This window comes from Anarrhichthys ocellatus, unplaced genomic scaffold, assembly GCF_004355925.1.
Source record: "Anarrhichthys ocellatus isolate YVR2014 unplaced genomic scaffold, GSC_Weel_1.0 scaffold13, whole genome shotgun sequence".
NCBI classification, from domain to species: Eukaryota; Metazoa; Chordata; class Actinopteri; order Perciformes; family Anarhichadidae; genus Anarrhichthys; species Anarrhichthys ocellatus.
In genome coordinates this window covers 103,660-116,697 of record NW_022280043.1, presented here as the reverse complement: position 1 = coordinate 116,697, position 13,038 = coordinate 103,660, and the positions used below count along the sequence as shown (strand labels likewise).

General features: G+C 40.9%; 1 protein-coding gene across 1 annotated transcript in view; it reads left to right on the top strand.

The window, feature by feature from the left end:
• The window catches only part of mtbp (MDM2 binding protein), a 25,973-nt gene extending 12,935 nt beyond the window's left edge, over positions 1–13,038 (top strand). The window contains exons 10-23 of the mRNA XM_031853459.1: positions 333–399; positions 599–719; positions 1,608–1,790; positions 2,886–2,999; positions 4,952–5,116; positions 6,251–6,344; positions 7,077–7,235; positions 7,732–7,827; positions 7,992–8,255; positions 8,391–8,509; positions 9,298–9,410; positions 11,326–11,439; positions 12,335–12,400; positions 12,476–13,038. Of these exons, the coding sequence (XP_031709319.1) occupies positions 333–399; positions 599–719; positions 1,608–1,790; positions 2,886–2,999; positions 4,952–5,116; positions 6,251–6,344; positions 7,077–7,235; positions 7,732–7,827; positions 7,992–8,255; positions 8,391–8,509; positions 9,298–9,410; positions 11,326–11,439; positions 12,335–12,400; positions 12,476–12,514 (1,714 nt within the window). The 3' untranslated portion in view covers positions 12,515–13,038. The remainder of the gene's footprint in view (positions 1–332; positions 400–598; positions 720–1,607; positions 1,791–2,885; positions 3,000–4,951; positions 5,117–6,250; positions 6,345–7,076; positions 7,236–7,731; positions 7,828–7,991; positions 8,256–8,390; positions 8,510–9,297; positions 9,411–11,325; positions 11,440–12,334; positions 12,401–12,475) is intronic.

Below are 13,038 nucleotides of genomic sequence, written 5' to 3'. Positions count from 1 at the left end.
CAATCGGGTACTCTCAAGGGTATCTTTGTGTTGGTGCCGGGTGTGTGGGTGGGGGGGGGGGGGGTGTCTTCAAAAACAAAGTATCTTTATGTCTTCATCAATCCACTTTTAGCTGAACCCACTTTTCTAGATGCAAACTTTGAGTGACAAAATAATAAAACAACCTTCATTATTTTTCCTGGCATATAGATTTTGATGCACTTGAGATTACCCGATTGAATACAGGTCACAAAATGCAGCTTCTTGTGTTTTTACTGCAGCCGTCTAAGGATTATCCAGTCTTATCCAGGTTGGTATCGATATTGTATTGTTCCTTCACCACCAGCAAACAGAAGCGCGTCTGGGAAGTCGATGAAAGCTAAACTTCTGTTGGACCAGTTGAAGTCGCTGTGTGGAAAGGTATCGCCCCCTAAAGTCTGCCTCTATATGTACAAATACTGAAAAAGTCAGTCATATAACTTCTCTAATGAAGTTTTCCCCAGTCAAATGTGTGTACATGTAGATGGGACATACAGTAGAAAATGCCTAGAACATGCACCTTCTATTTGATTTGTGGGACTGAGTGAGTGTGTATGTTTATCTATGTTTCTACGTCTAGGTCGGAGCGTTGTTCAGCATGTCCTGTATAATCACCCCCATTGCTCAGCACGCAGCCAGCCAGCTCAGCTCGCAGCGCTGGAGAGAGTCTGTAGCCAGGAGACCAAAGTCCTTACCTGACTGTAAGACGTTTTTTGTTTTTTTCATGTCCTTTTCATTGCCTTGTTAAATGGATGACTGTCTGGCAACAACAGAGAGGAGCCATATCACCTTCTGTGGGGAAATAAATTGCTAACTAGGAATATACGGATATAGATAATAAAACACTTGGAAGTAGGACTGAATCAATTTGGAAAGCACCACAGGAAAATTCAGAGACAAAATTCACAAGACAATATTTACTGGTATAGCATACCCTTGAGGAATTTGGATTGCTGTAGCAAATGGTAAACAATGAATTTTAAGAATTGGACAGCAGGGATATACAAAAACGCTTGATCAACAGTTTTTAGAGTAAGATACCTGAGAAGTCCAGTGTGTAGGCATTTATTTGCATCTAGTGGTGACGTTGCAGAATGCAACCAACTGAATACCCTCACCTCGCTCAGCGTGTAGAGAATCTACGGTGGCCTTCAGGTCAGTTAAAAAAACGCAAAAGGCACTCTCTAGACCCAGTGGTTTTTGGTTGTCCGCTCTGGGCTACCGTAGAAACATGGCGGTGCAACATGGCCGTCTCTGTGAAGAGGACCCGCTCCCTGCGTAGATGTGGGGGGGGGGGGCTCAGTCTAAGGTAACGAAAACACGAGTCTTTTCTGCCAATAAATACCCCTAAATCCTACACACTGGACCTTTTAATGAGAATTGTATGGATAAAATATTTATAAATAAATTTAATTATTACCAGCTATAGGACAAATTAGGATTTAAAGATCATATGGAGAGTGCAGCAGGCATTAAAGCAATAAATAACCGTAATACAACAAGTTTGTAAAACACGTTGAAGTAAATTCCCTGCTCAGTCGTGGGTTAACTCTGGATGTAATCGCTCTCTTTCTGTGGGTACCCTGCAGTGCCTGACGTAGAGCTGAAAGGTGAGAGTGCTCGCTACCTCCTCCTGGTCCAGGGCTCGGAGGACGTCGGGATCGGAGGCTGCAGGGTCCGGATGTTGCACTCAGACAGTCAGATCAATGGAGCGGCTGCCATGGCAACCGTCTCAGGGCTGCTGAGAGAGAAGTCTCTGTCATCATCATCAGGTATATTAAGCTGGTGTGTGTGTCTGTGATTTTTTTTGTTGTCACTATAACTAAAAACTTGAATCGCAGCATCTTGGACCCGTCTGTCTGTCTGACAGCAACATTTATTATTTTGCACCATTAAAATAATGCCAAATCAGCGATTTTCAGTTCCTCTTTTCTTTTACCCATGGATTGGGTACATAGACAATTATCACTGGATTACTTTGATAGTGAAGAAACCTTGATGAAAGAGATGAGGGGGAATGGAGTGAATGTACAGTATAGGTGAGAGGGAAGAACCAGATGGATGGTTGAACAAAAGCTGTGGCTGGTTATGGCGGACTAGAAGGACAGACGCATGTGAATCTCAAACTGTTGTGTGTTTTGTTCTCTAAACTTCTCTTCTCTCCGGATGAAAGTCCTCCATTGTTCTTGGGCTTTATATGTTATTCAAGAGACCGGGTTTGGTGTTTCCTCCCAAGGGTTTCCACTGTTGTTAACATTTTATGCAACCTTCAGGAGACATTTTTGAAATACTTTTAAATGCGGAGCAAGACTATAAAAGGTTCCCTAACTGCTTCAATGACGGCAACGTTTTGACTAAAAATGAAAGTCTTAAAATGTGTACCAGAGGGTTGTTGCACCAGAACAAAAAGCGTTAAATACTCAATATATATGTGTGACCTTTTCTGGCATGTTTCAAATCTCTTTGGCCAACAAAGCAGTGACAGATTTAATTAGTGAACCATATGTTTACTACAAAGTATTGGAGCAGCAGTAGGTTTATCTGTTGTTGTTGACTCATTCAGTGGTCCCCCACCTTTTGACCTTATGCCTTAAACGGGGCTGTAATTAATTAAAAATTAGTCGTAATTCCTCCCAAGAGTGATATTTTTTAAATTCGTTTTGCACATTTCTTAGAGACTTGAAAAGTTTTCTGCCAAGTATTTCAAGTGAACTGACCTTTTTTCAGCAAAATCGTTGGAGCACCCCTTGAACTCTCCGTTGCCTCTTCTGATCCCACTCAAGAAATATCAAAACATTCTGCAAAGTCACGGTACAGGCTGAGGTTTAGCACATTTTTCATTCACTGTTTGTCTCTCATTTGACCAGGAGGCGCTGTCGGCAGCATCTTCTACCCTCTTCCCTGTCTTCAAGGAGCCGGCCTGCTGAAGAGAGAGAAGAAGGTGGCCCAGGTTCAGACACTGGTATTCCAAGAATATCTCAGTAAGTTCTACTTTTAACACGAATCCCAGAATATACTGTAATTCTGGGAATAAGAAGTAGGTGGTGTAGAAGTCGAACATTATGTAGACAGAAAATACAGCACACTGTTGAAGTCGAACAGATTTCATCATCACTTTTGTTGTGTTTTAGTGCTACCAATGCAATTTTTTTGAAATGCTTGCATGCTTAATGGATGATAATATCCAAGAAAAGCCCTCAGAGCAGCACCTTGAGTTCTCTAAGATGTGTCAATCAAACGTTCATGCCCCCAAGCAGGATGGGGAAGCAACCTCTCACAGACCAGTAGAGGAGGTTCATGCATTTTTATGGGCACAGATTCTTCACATAACCTGTTGTGACTTGTCTAATAATTGTTGTGTCTTCTCACCAGGAATATTGTTTGACACTTCATGACAGACACGCATACATACACCTGGTTGATGGTGCGCACTGTTCAGCAGTCATTTTTACAGCGTGATGGGGATTGTCTGATTCATGTCGCTAACCCTGTCCGTACCCTGACACACAACTCGTTGGTCCAACATGTCTTTATGGTTTGGGGATCAACACACGATGTGTAAATCCATTTCATGGATGGAAAAAACGCATCAAACCATTTGCTTCATGGCTCATATCTTCAAAAACAGGTTATAAAATCTTCAAAACACAGATTAATCTCATTCCATAAAGTTATAAGAGCTGAAAGAATGAATTGCTTAACCATTCAGTCGATGTACAAACGACAAATTTGCAACCATTTTAATAATTCATTAATCATTTCAGTTATTTTTTAAATGAAAAAGTCATACCCTTGCTGGTTCTTCTTATATGTGAAGATTTGCTGCTTTCTTTCTATTTTATATCATAATAAATTGAACATTGTGGGGTTTTGTAATGTTGCTCGCATAACAAATTACAAAATTGCAGTGGCAGTCTTCAGAGTGTGTGCATCAACTGTCGGGGCACATCGGAGCTTCCTGAACTGTTTTCAGTTGGAGCTCTCACCACCTCAGCACAGGCTGGTGCACAGAAACGCTCTGTTGAAATATCATTATTTTACAGACACACATTATGTCCCCTTGGCAGGAGAAGATAGCGAAACACCAGTAGAGTGGAGCCAGATTAAATGAAGTGGAGTGAAATTCTTCAACTTCAGGAAAAGCAATAGGGCTGTTCTTTGAAAAGGCCGTGAGCGGAATGAAGAGCCCTGAGAGACCAGAGACCTTAATGAAATTCATTGCAATGTATACTGACTTGGCATTAAATTGGGAAAAGGTGGGTCAAAAGTTAGAAGTATGGTACTGAAGTTCACTGGAAGTTTTTTTGATTATGTGAAATGTGTGTGTGCACCATCATGGGTCTGTCGTTTGTCTCATAGGCTGTAATCAGTCTGTCTCTGCATGTGAGGAGTATTCAAGCTGATGCTGGTGCGTGCGAAGGACTTTGTCTTTCAATTTCACTGCTTATTTAACTCTTAACCGTTTATAATGTAGCGTGAACCTTTTTTTAATGTGACCCTTCACACCCGTGGCACTCTGCAGCTTTTGTTGACAAGAAATAGTTGCCTGGGTCCAGACCTTTTGAATCCGCCCACTCCACCGATTACGACAATTCTGTTGGATATCAGGCACTCAAGACGAAGAATAATTACTAATGATTTTTACAACTGAAGTAAAATGTACAAAACGATGCAATTTGACAGTTACATAGATAGACGTACATTTATTGGGGCTACATCAGAGAGGAGACTTGCCTCCCCTAATTAAAGCAAGAGAGTCTCCCTGTTTCATCACATAGATCTTTGGAGTTTGGTGTAGTCGAGGGAAAAAACTAGTCTGGTGTTGAGTAGGAGTGAAATTCAAAAGTTTAGTGCAGCGAGAAACCAAAAAAAGTCAAAAACCTACATTTTAAATGTTGCCAAGATTAAACCCAGTGTCTGTTTGTGTGTCTAGGACAAAAAGAAGAAGCGTCCGCTTCAACCTCAATACCCATCAATGACCTGAAGGTCATTCTGAGTCTGGCCAGGGAGCAGTATCTGAAGATGACTGACTCCACTCTGCCCTCTGCTGCCAACTGTCTGACAGACGAGGAGGAGAGCACAGCCGCCAACAACTCGGGTATGGATCCATCCAGAGCTGCAGTAGACGCAATGAAACTCCTACCGCTCACAGACCACCTCCTCCCACACCATCCTGGGAAATGCTCTGTTTATACCCCTGAAATAACACTTTCTTTTTTTAAGTTGTTATTGTGTAGGCAGAATGTGAAGACCTGGAACAACGTCCCTATTCTGTCTCGGTAGTGTTCTCCTATTATTCCAGGATGGTTATCCTCATTGCTAGCATGCTGTCAGAGCATTTAAACAAATGATCTTCTTTGGTTGTGTTACCTTTATGGAGTGGTAAGTTAACAAGCGGAACTAGATACAAACTCTTTTCTTGTGAGTGTTGTGCATCGACCTATGTGACTAGATTTGCCTCAGCTTGTGTATTTGTATTGTAACTCGTCTAATTCTCTCAAACAGTCCACATAACGGCCTTGTCTTTGTGCGTGTCCTCAAGATTTCACATTCTGTACCATTTACCTATATTTAGCTCTCCATTTGGTAAAGCCAGTAAGCTTCTACTAAGAGAAGTAATGATGGATGTAAACACGTAGAGACACACTTTCTAAGTTGCACATCAGCTATTTTTTTTTCTATAATCCTTGCCCACCCTCTGCTCTGGAGAATATAATTTGCTGCTTCTGCAGTCCATTAGGAATGTCTTTTTGCATTTGCATTTCTGCAGCGCCGTGAAGGTGTGAATGACTCTGTGTGGGCTTTCAAACCACTGGCGGAGAGCTTCAGTCTCTTCATATATCACACTTACAACCTACGGACATTTCTGTGCATGAAAAACCGTCATCTTGTCAGTGAACCTGCTCGAGCAATGCCAAGCAGTATTTGCAGTATACTGCAAAAGTAAGCATCATTTCATTCAGACTTGAAGGCTTCTTTTGAAGTGTGAGATTTCGGGGCACGGTATACTCTTCTCAATGGGGAGACAACCTGTGACTGCAGTTTAATGGAAATCAACCTATTGAGGTTTTGAAGAAGAGGGAGACAATTTAACTACTCACATTTTCAATCAGACAAATACAAATGTTTCACGTGAGACTCATATTCAGCAATGTTGGCTCTTGCTGAATAGGAATTTACCAAATGAATCATTGGGAACGACCAGCTGAGCCTTGATGTTTCCTCGTTGTAGGTCTTCCAAACATTTCCCACCTGCTATCTGACTGGCCTGAGAGGAGTGTCCTCCACAACATAGAGAACTTGCAGAGGAGAAGACAGAAGAGAAGGTACATTTTTGTTTTAATTTGTTGTCTTTTCGTCTTTATTGCTACAGCACGTATGGCATGTGACAGAGATACACTCATCAACATCGATACATGACAACGATCACCACCCAATGCATCTTCGGAACAATCAGCCAGGCAGGGCCGGCCCGGACGCCACAGAAAGCTGAGTTGACTGCCTCGAGAGGAGAAGGCCGAGATGGAACCGAAGCTAACCCAGCCAGGACCGAAGGCTAGTCTGTCCCCGGCTAATGTCCGGTCGCAGGAAAATAAGATGGATGAAATAAGACTTGAGGCTAACCCAGCAACGGGAGATCAGAGACTGTTGTGCCCACATGTTTACATAGACCTGGCTTCTCTGGGGCATCCTGGATCAAGACTCCGGTGGGAGACGAGAGGAGGCGGACTCGGTGTTTACACTAACGATGCTTGTTGCCCTACATAGTCAATGTGGATGACATTGTTCCCCTGGTGTTGAACTTTTAATGTCTGCCAAGAGGCTGGCCTTGTTATCTGCCCAGAGGATTGTTTTTGTTGCTGTGGTTTACATTCATCCTGATGCAAATTAAAAAAATGCACAAGTGTTTTGTTATATTTTGTTGTGCAACCCTTCGTTGCATAATGATGACACTACATTATCCTTGAATCCTTAAATGATATTTAAATAGACACATGACAGTTATGTGCTCTTTATATGCTGTTTATGATCTACAGTGTATTTTGTGTGTGTGTCAGATTTGGTTTGTTAGGTCCGGGCTCCAGTGACAGTCTGCTGGGTCCTAAAGACAGTCAAAAGAGCTCCTCTGCATTACTGGATGCCAAAGAACTTCTAAAACACTTCACATCTGATGGCCTGCCCACTGGGGATCTACAACTCCTGGCTATCAATAGAGGGTAGGTTCAGTCATCTTTTCTGGCTTAAGCTTATACACACATGGCACATATAGGCCTTCACACAGGAAGACATAAAGAGACAGTCGTGTAGACCGAGGCAGCCACAGACTGACAGGATTACAAGCAGACAACCGGCTGAGAGTGGCTCACACAAAGATGATCATGAAACAGGACTTATTAATAAAATAACAGATTTACAAATACACATGCTGTATTCAGGTTGTTTTAGCATGGTTATGAATGACAGTTAATGAGGCCATAATGAGGATTTGATTACGATCATAAGCCTGCTACAAACAAATATTATTGAGTTGGGTTAAAAAAGTAGCGGAGCAATCATCAGTTAGTTCTAATAATTATGTCAAAAACTGTGTTTTAATCAAAAAAATGTGTATTTGTGATTCAATGAAGAGAAAAACATTTTCTTCAATAAACTTTTTATGTTTTTGTCCCCCACCCCTACTCTCTCTTTCTCCCTCATTGTCTCTCTCTCCAGTAATAACGTGTTTCAGTTGTCACCAGACCTTTCTCCCAGGAGAATTAGCCAGATGCCCTTCAACAAAGCCTCAGTGTCCCACTACCATGGCATAGAGTAAGTTTCTAGAAGCTATGCAGCGACTGTTCAGCTACAGTAACTGGTATTTTATAGTACAGGCAGCTATGAAAAATGTATTATGATCAACAGACAGTAGCAAGCCACATCAGTCTCCGTTCCTTCTTAATTTAATATTCATAAAAATGTATTTGTTCATTTAGGTTCTGCCTGGACAATCAGCGGTCCTTGGACCGGGACCAGGCCTTTGTAAAACTCCAGTCCCGTCTGATTCGATACGAGACCCAAACTACCTGCTCCAAGGAGCCCTGTGCCCTCCCGTTCGCCCTCAGCCCCGCCCCCTCACCTGCTGTGATGTCAGAACCAGGAAGTGTGCCTGACGGAGAGACTCTGCAGAACGCTGATGTAGCGCGACTCAAGCGCAGGTCGAGGGACACAGACATTATCGGAGGTTATCCTCGCAAGAGGTATGATGAGGATGAGGATGAGGATGTGCGTTGGTCCTGGTTAGCGCCAAGAAAGCGTATGAATGAATGGACACATCGATGGATGGATCTTGGGGTTGCACCAACAATGTTTACCATTCCATTTACCATTTCCAGGCTGGTGAAGTCAGAGAGCAGTGACTCCCTCTGTTCTCAGAGCAGTGGCAGCAGTGGGACACACCCTGCCATTAGGTCTCTACGTCAACAGCCGAGCAGATCTCAGTCCACAGCCTCAGGTGTGTGCACGGTATTAACGATCGGACTGTATAATGAACAACACTCTCAATCTGTTGTAGTTTAGTATATAGGTGCTTCAAAACTGGCAAATATGCGTGAGAAAATCTGCACACCATTACTTTAAATGTTAAGTAAAATTCATCAGCTTAATTGTTTAGTGACATCCTAGACATGCAACCAGTATGAGGATATCAAATTATACAAAGAGCAGCAATTCCAAACTGTATCCATCATCTCTTCTCACAACAGGATACATACTTATAACATCAATACATCATATGTAGTAATTTACTCTTTTTTTATGGAATTCTTTATTGAATAACTTTGAAAGCCTAAAATATCTTTTAAATGTGATTATGACATCAAAATGCTACCAATAAAGCAATTATTATTAGCATGTATTATTTGCAAATTTGTAGATTTGCAAAATGAAATGCATGTCCTCTGTATATCATATCGTTGTGGAACAACACACTTATCAGAAAGAGATCCTGTTTGTATAGAACAAACTTTATTAACATGTTTTAACCAATTCAAACTTACTTCAAGCCCCTCAAAATTTTTAGGTGAAAACTTTGGAAGACCTCCTAAAATAATAAAGAGATGTCTGGTGTCTGAGTGTAGTGACTGTTTACAGGAGAGCCTAAACACATGTTTCAGTTTGACTAAATGATATAAACATATTTATATTGATATTATTATGATCAGGATTAAGTCTTGTTCTACTCAGACATATGCTGAGGATTTGAAATGCCTTGTTGTTCATTTTCCTGACATTACTACCCAGGTTTGGTGACTCTTCCCCCTGCTGACAAACCTAAACCTCAGGAGCTGAAGAGCCATTACGAAAAAGCAGAGGACAAACCTTCCAAAGAGTCACGCTCCCAGAAACACAACAGGGTGTGTGTGTGTGCGTGTGCGTGTGTGTGTGTGTTATTTTAAAAGTCAACATATTCATGCTATAGAAATAATCTAGATATACCTGTTAACTTTGACTCATCAAAGCGTGTCAACCTCACTTGTTTGTGTATTTCTAGCAGGAAGCATGGAGAGCACTCACTGTGGATTTTTGGTTCATACATGAACTACAAATACGTTTTCCCTTCATGTAAGGTGGTTGAAGTTTCTTGTTCGGAGGCACTTTGGTAGCGGACATTGACCACGACGGCATAACACTGCATTTCTCTCATACCAACTAGTTTGTGATTCACAGTAAACATGGTTAAAGTTAAAGTTTGCCTTGGATTGCATACCAGACAAACTGAAAAGTTAACAATTTATTGCAAATTTGTTGGACTTCACAACACATACACTATAAATAGCGTGAACAACGTGAGGAAGAATGTGAATTCCGTGTTCTTAAGGCTGCTAGTCTCCTCTTTGTCAGTCATGTCTCTCTCACACTGAGCTTTTACCTTTCGGCATCCTTAAACTATCAGCACTCCAGCAGGTCGACAAGCAAATGTTAGCATTGCCTCGGTATCTGGAGCTAAACAAATACAGAGCCTGCATTTGTGGCCTGCTGTGGTCACTCTGCCTCTGTGTGACGGGTAAAAAAGGCAAACCCTTGTCGTGACTAACAAAATACAACTACAAATGAAGACGGGAGCACTGTGTTGTGTTCATGGTGCCACCTGAAAACAACAATATAAAGCTGCTGCTATACTGCCACACTTCTACTTCTATGACAACGACGGACACATTTTTAGTGATGTTGCCACACTCGCACAAGATCTAAGTCTAAGATTCTAGTTACTTTGGTTAGTAAAGGTGATAATAAACCAGAGTTTTCCTGTGATATTCACCTATTTAACAACACATTTTAAAAAGGCTGTATTGTACTGTTTCTACTAACAACTGAATGTGTAATTCCCTCACTCACCACTATCTATAAAAGCTGCTGTAGTGAAAGAATTTCCCCTTGCGGGATTAATAAAGTATCTATCTAAACTTTACACACACACACACACACACAACACACTTACTGTCTTTCTACTACAGATGAGAGTTGTGCAAAAGCTCCAGGAAAGAGTAACATTTTGTGTTTTGCATACGATCACTGTGAATGTGTGGGCTGCGTTATAATGTCGCAGAAAAATCACTTTACAACTACTATACCATTATCATGTCACCTGCTGCCTGCCTCCATAGACACACACACACTTTTCTCTCCCATCTTTTATGTATTTTTAGGGTACAGTGTGCAATGACAGAAACATGTACGTGGCGACGTGACATAGTGCACACTGCACACACACACACGTACAGCTCACAATCTGCATCGCAACCTTGGCTTGTTCTGATTTGTGATTACTATTCAAACAGGCTTATCATCCAAACCCAAGTATAGGAAAGGACAGTTGGCCCTACTCGGAAATAATGATCGCAGTTTATTCAGGACGTAGATTAAAAGCTGCCTTTCGCCTCATGAGACTGAATGGCACAGATGATTCCTCACAATCATTTATCATGTTTCCTCTGAACAGTCGCTGTGACAAGATTAAAGGCAGATCTATTTATTTCAGGACTGTTTTTTTCCTGTGGCGAAGCTACCAGTACAATATTTGTATGTTTTGTACCTGCAAGCTCACACTGAATGTAAATGCGCGCAAGTCTGAGGCAAGGACGGCCCCCAAAGTCGAGAGATTTTGACATCCCTTCCTTTTTTTTTTTAAAAAAAAAAGGGAGCTGTGCTAAAATTAGCTTCTCTGAACCGGATTAGCGTCAGGTGGTTAGTGAATAAACACAAGTAGTAGATGTTTTCACAGTAATGCCAATATAGAACTGTGAGCGTGTTTGTCTTTTGTGTCCTCAGATGCTGCAGGAGGTAGTGGCTAAAGCGCTCAAACACCACGGGATCACTGCCGAGCATGAGTGCTTTGAGGCCTGCGGCAAAAGACTGTTTGATATCTCGAAATTCTATCTCAAGGTTGGTCTGTTTACTGCCCACACGCAGTCAGCGCCGTCCTCCCTTTGACAGTTTCTTTATTTGTATGCTTTGTATCCAGGACTTGTACTGAACTTTTGACCATATGTTGTGTTTTGTTAGAGATCCTCGCAACAAATTAGAACAATAATAGGAACAGTTTGAAGACATCCATTTCTGATATTTTTGCCCAAAACACACATTTCCATCTATTTTCTTTTGTGGCTCCTTGTAAATTGTGATTAGGTGTTTTTGTTTGATAGAATATAAACACTGAGGAAAAACTGTTGCCAACAGTGCTGGAAGAAAGCTACTTCAATCTACTTCATATACTGTTGGGTAGTGTCGAAGCTATATATTTCATTTCTTTTGAGTGTTTGATTTATCCTAGATGTTTGTTTTTGTGGAGATAGTATTTTTCATTGCTATTTTTCTTTCTGTAAGTATTTGGTATCACTGCAGGCACCTCAGGTTTATAGGACAATGGATACCACACTGAAGAAAAACACACATTACTTGATGGACAGTTGACTTCTTTTGTCTGCATATCATTTATTCCTGTGACGCATCACTGGCCTGTTTCAAGTGTTTGATTTTGATTATGGACAAATATGTAGTTTAATCTAATACAACTCACTGTGACGTTTGTATGTATTCATTTCCCTCTGAAATGTATTGCAGGATAAAGTAGCTGAAAATGCTCAAGAATATTTTATAGATATTTGAGTACATGTTACACTTTGCTTTTTTTCTCGACTCTGTTCTACCAATATCCTCTCCCCACTTCAAATGTGTTCAACTTTGGCCTAAAATATCTGATGTGTATGATGTAAAGCTCACTTGAGTTTACCGTACTCTGTCAGTCAGAGTGATCTCCTCTGCTGTTGTTTGATCCCAGGATCTGAAGACATCTCGTGGTCTGCATGAGGAGATGAAGAAGGCAGCCAGCAGCAACGTCAAACAGGTAACACCACCAGACACCAATGGTTCTCAGCTTGGCTTTGTAGTCCTTCTAAACCTAAATGTTTTCTTGTTCTAGGTCATTGACTGGGTGTTGGAGAAGACTTCAAAGAATTAAAGACTTAAAGAATACGAGAGAGAGAAAAACTTCATTTTTATGTGATTTATTTTTATTTTTATTACAGCTAAAAGAAGGTTCCACCTTTTATTTTACATTTTTTTCCTAAGAGTGTTTACATTTTAAGCCTTCTTGATTAGTTTTGAATTGTTACATTAAGTCTGTTTTAATGAATGTAATCCTTTATTTATTTTGATCATGTCTTCCACTAAGATAATCATTTAGTGACATATATTCTTTTTAGATGTATTATTATTTATTTTTTTCAGTTTGTCTTTGTGCACATGTCTTTCTGATATACTCCCACTGCTCCAGAGCCTTGAAACAGAAAAACAGAAACCTACTGAGACAGAATGGACATAGTGCCCTCTGCTCTCTGAGAGGCAACAAGGGCTTAAACGTTGGCTTCAAGTTGCAGTTGTCTTTTCTTTGTAGCTATTTCCAAATAGGATTTTGAATCCTTTCCCACTTCGTTCATTTTGTTTCTAAATACTATAATAATTTCATGGCTTTATGAATGTACA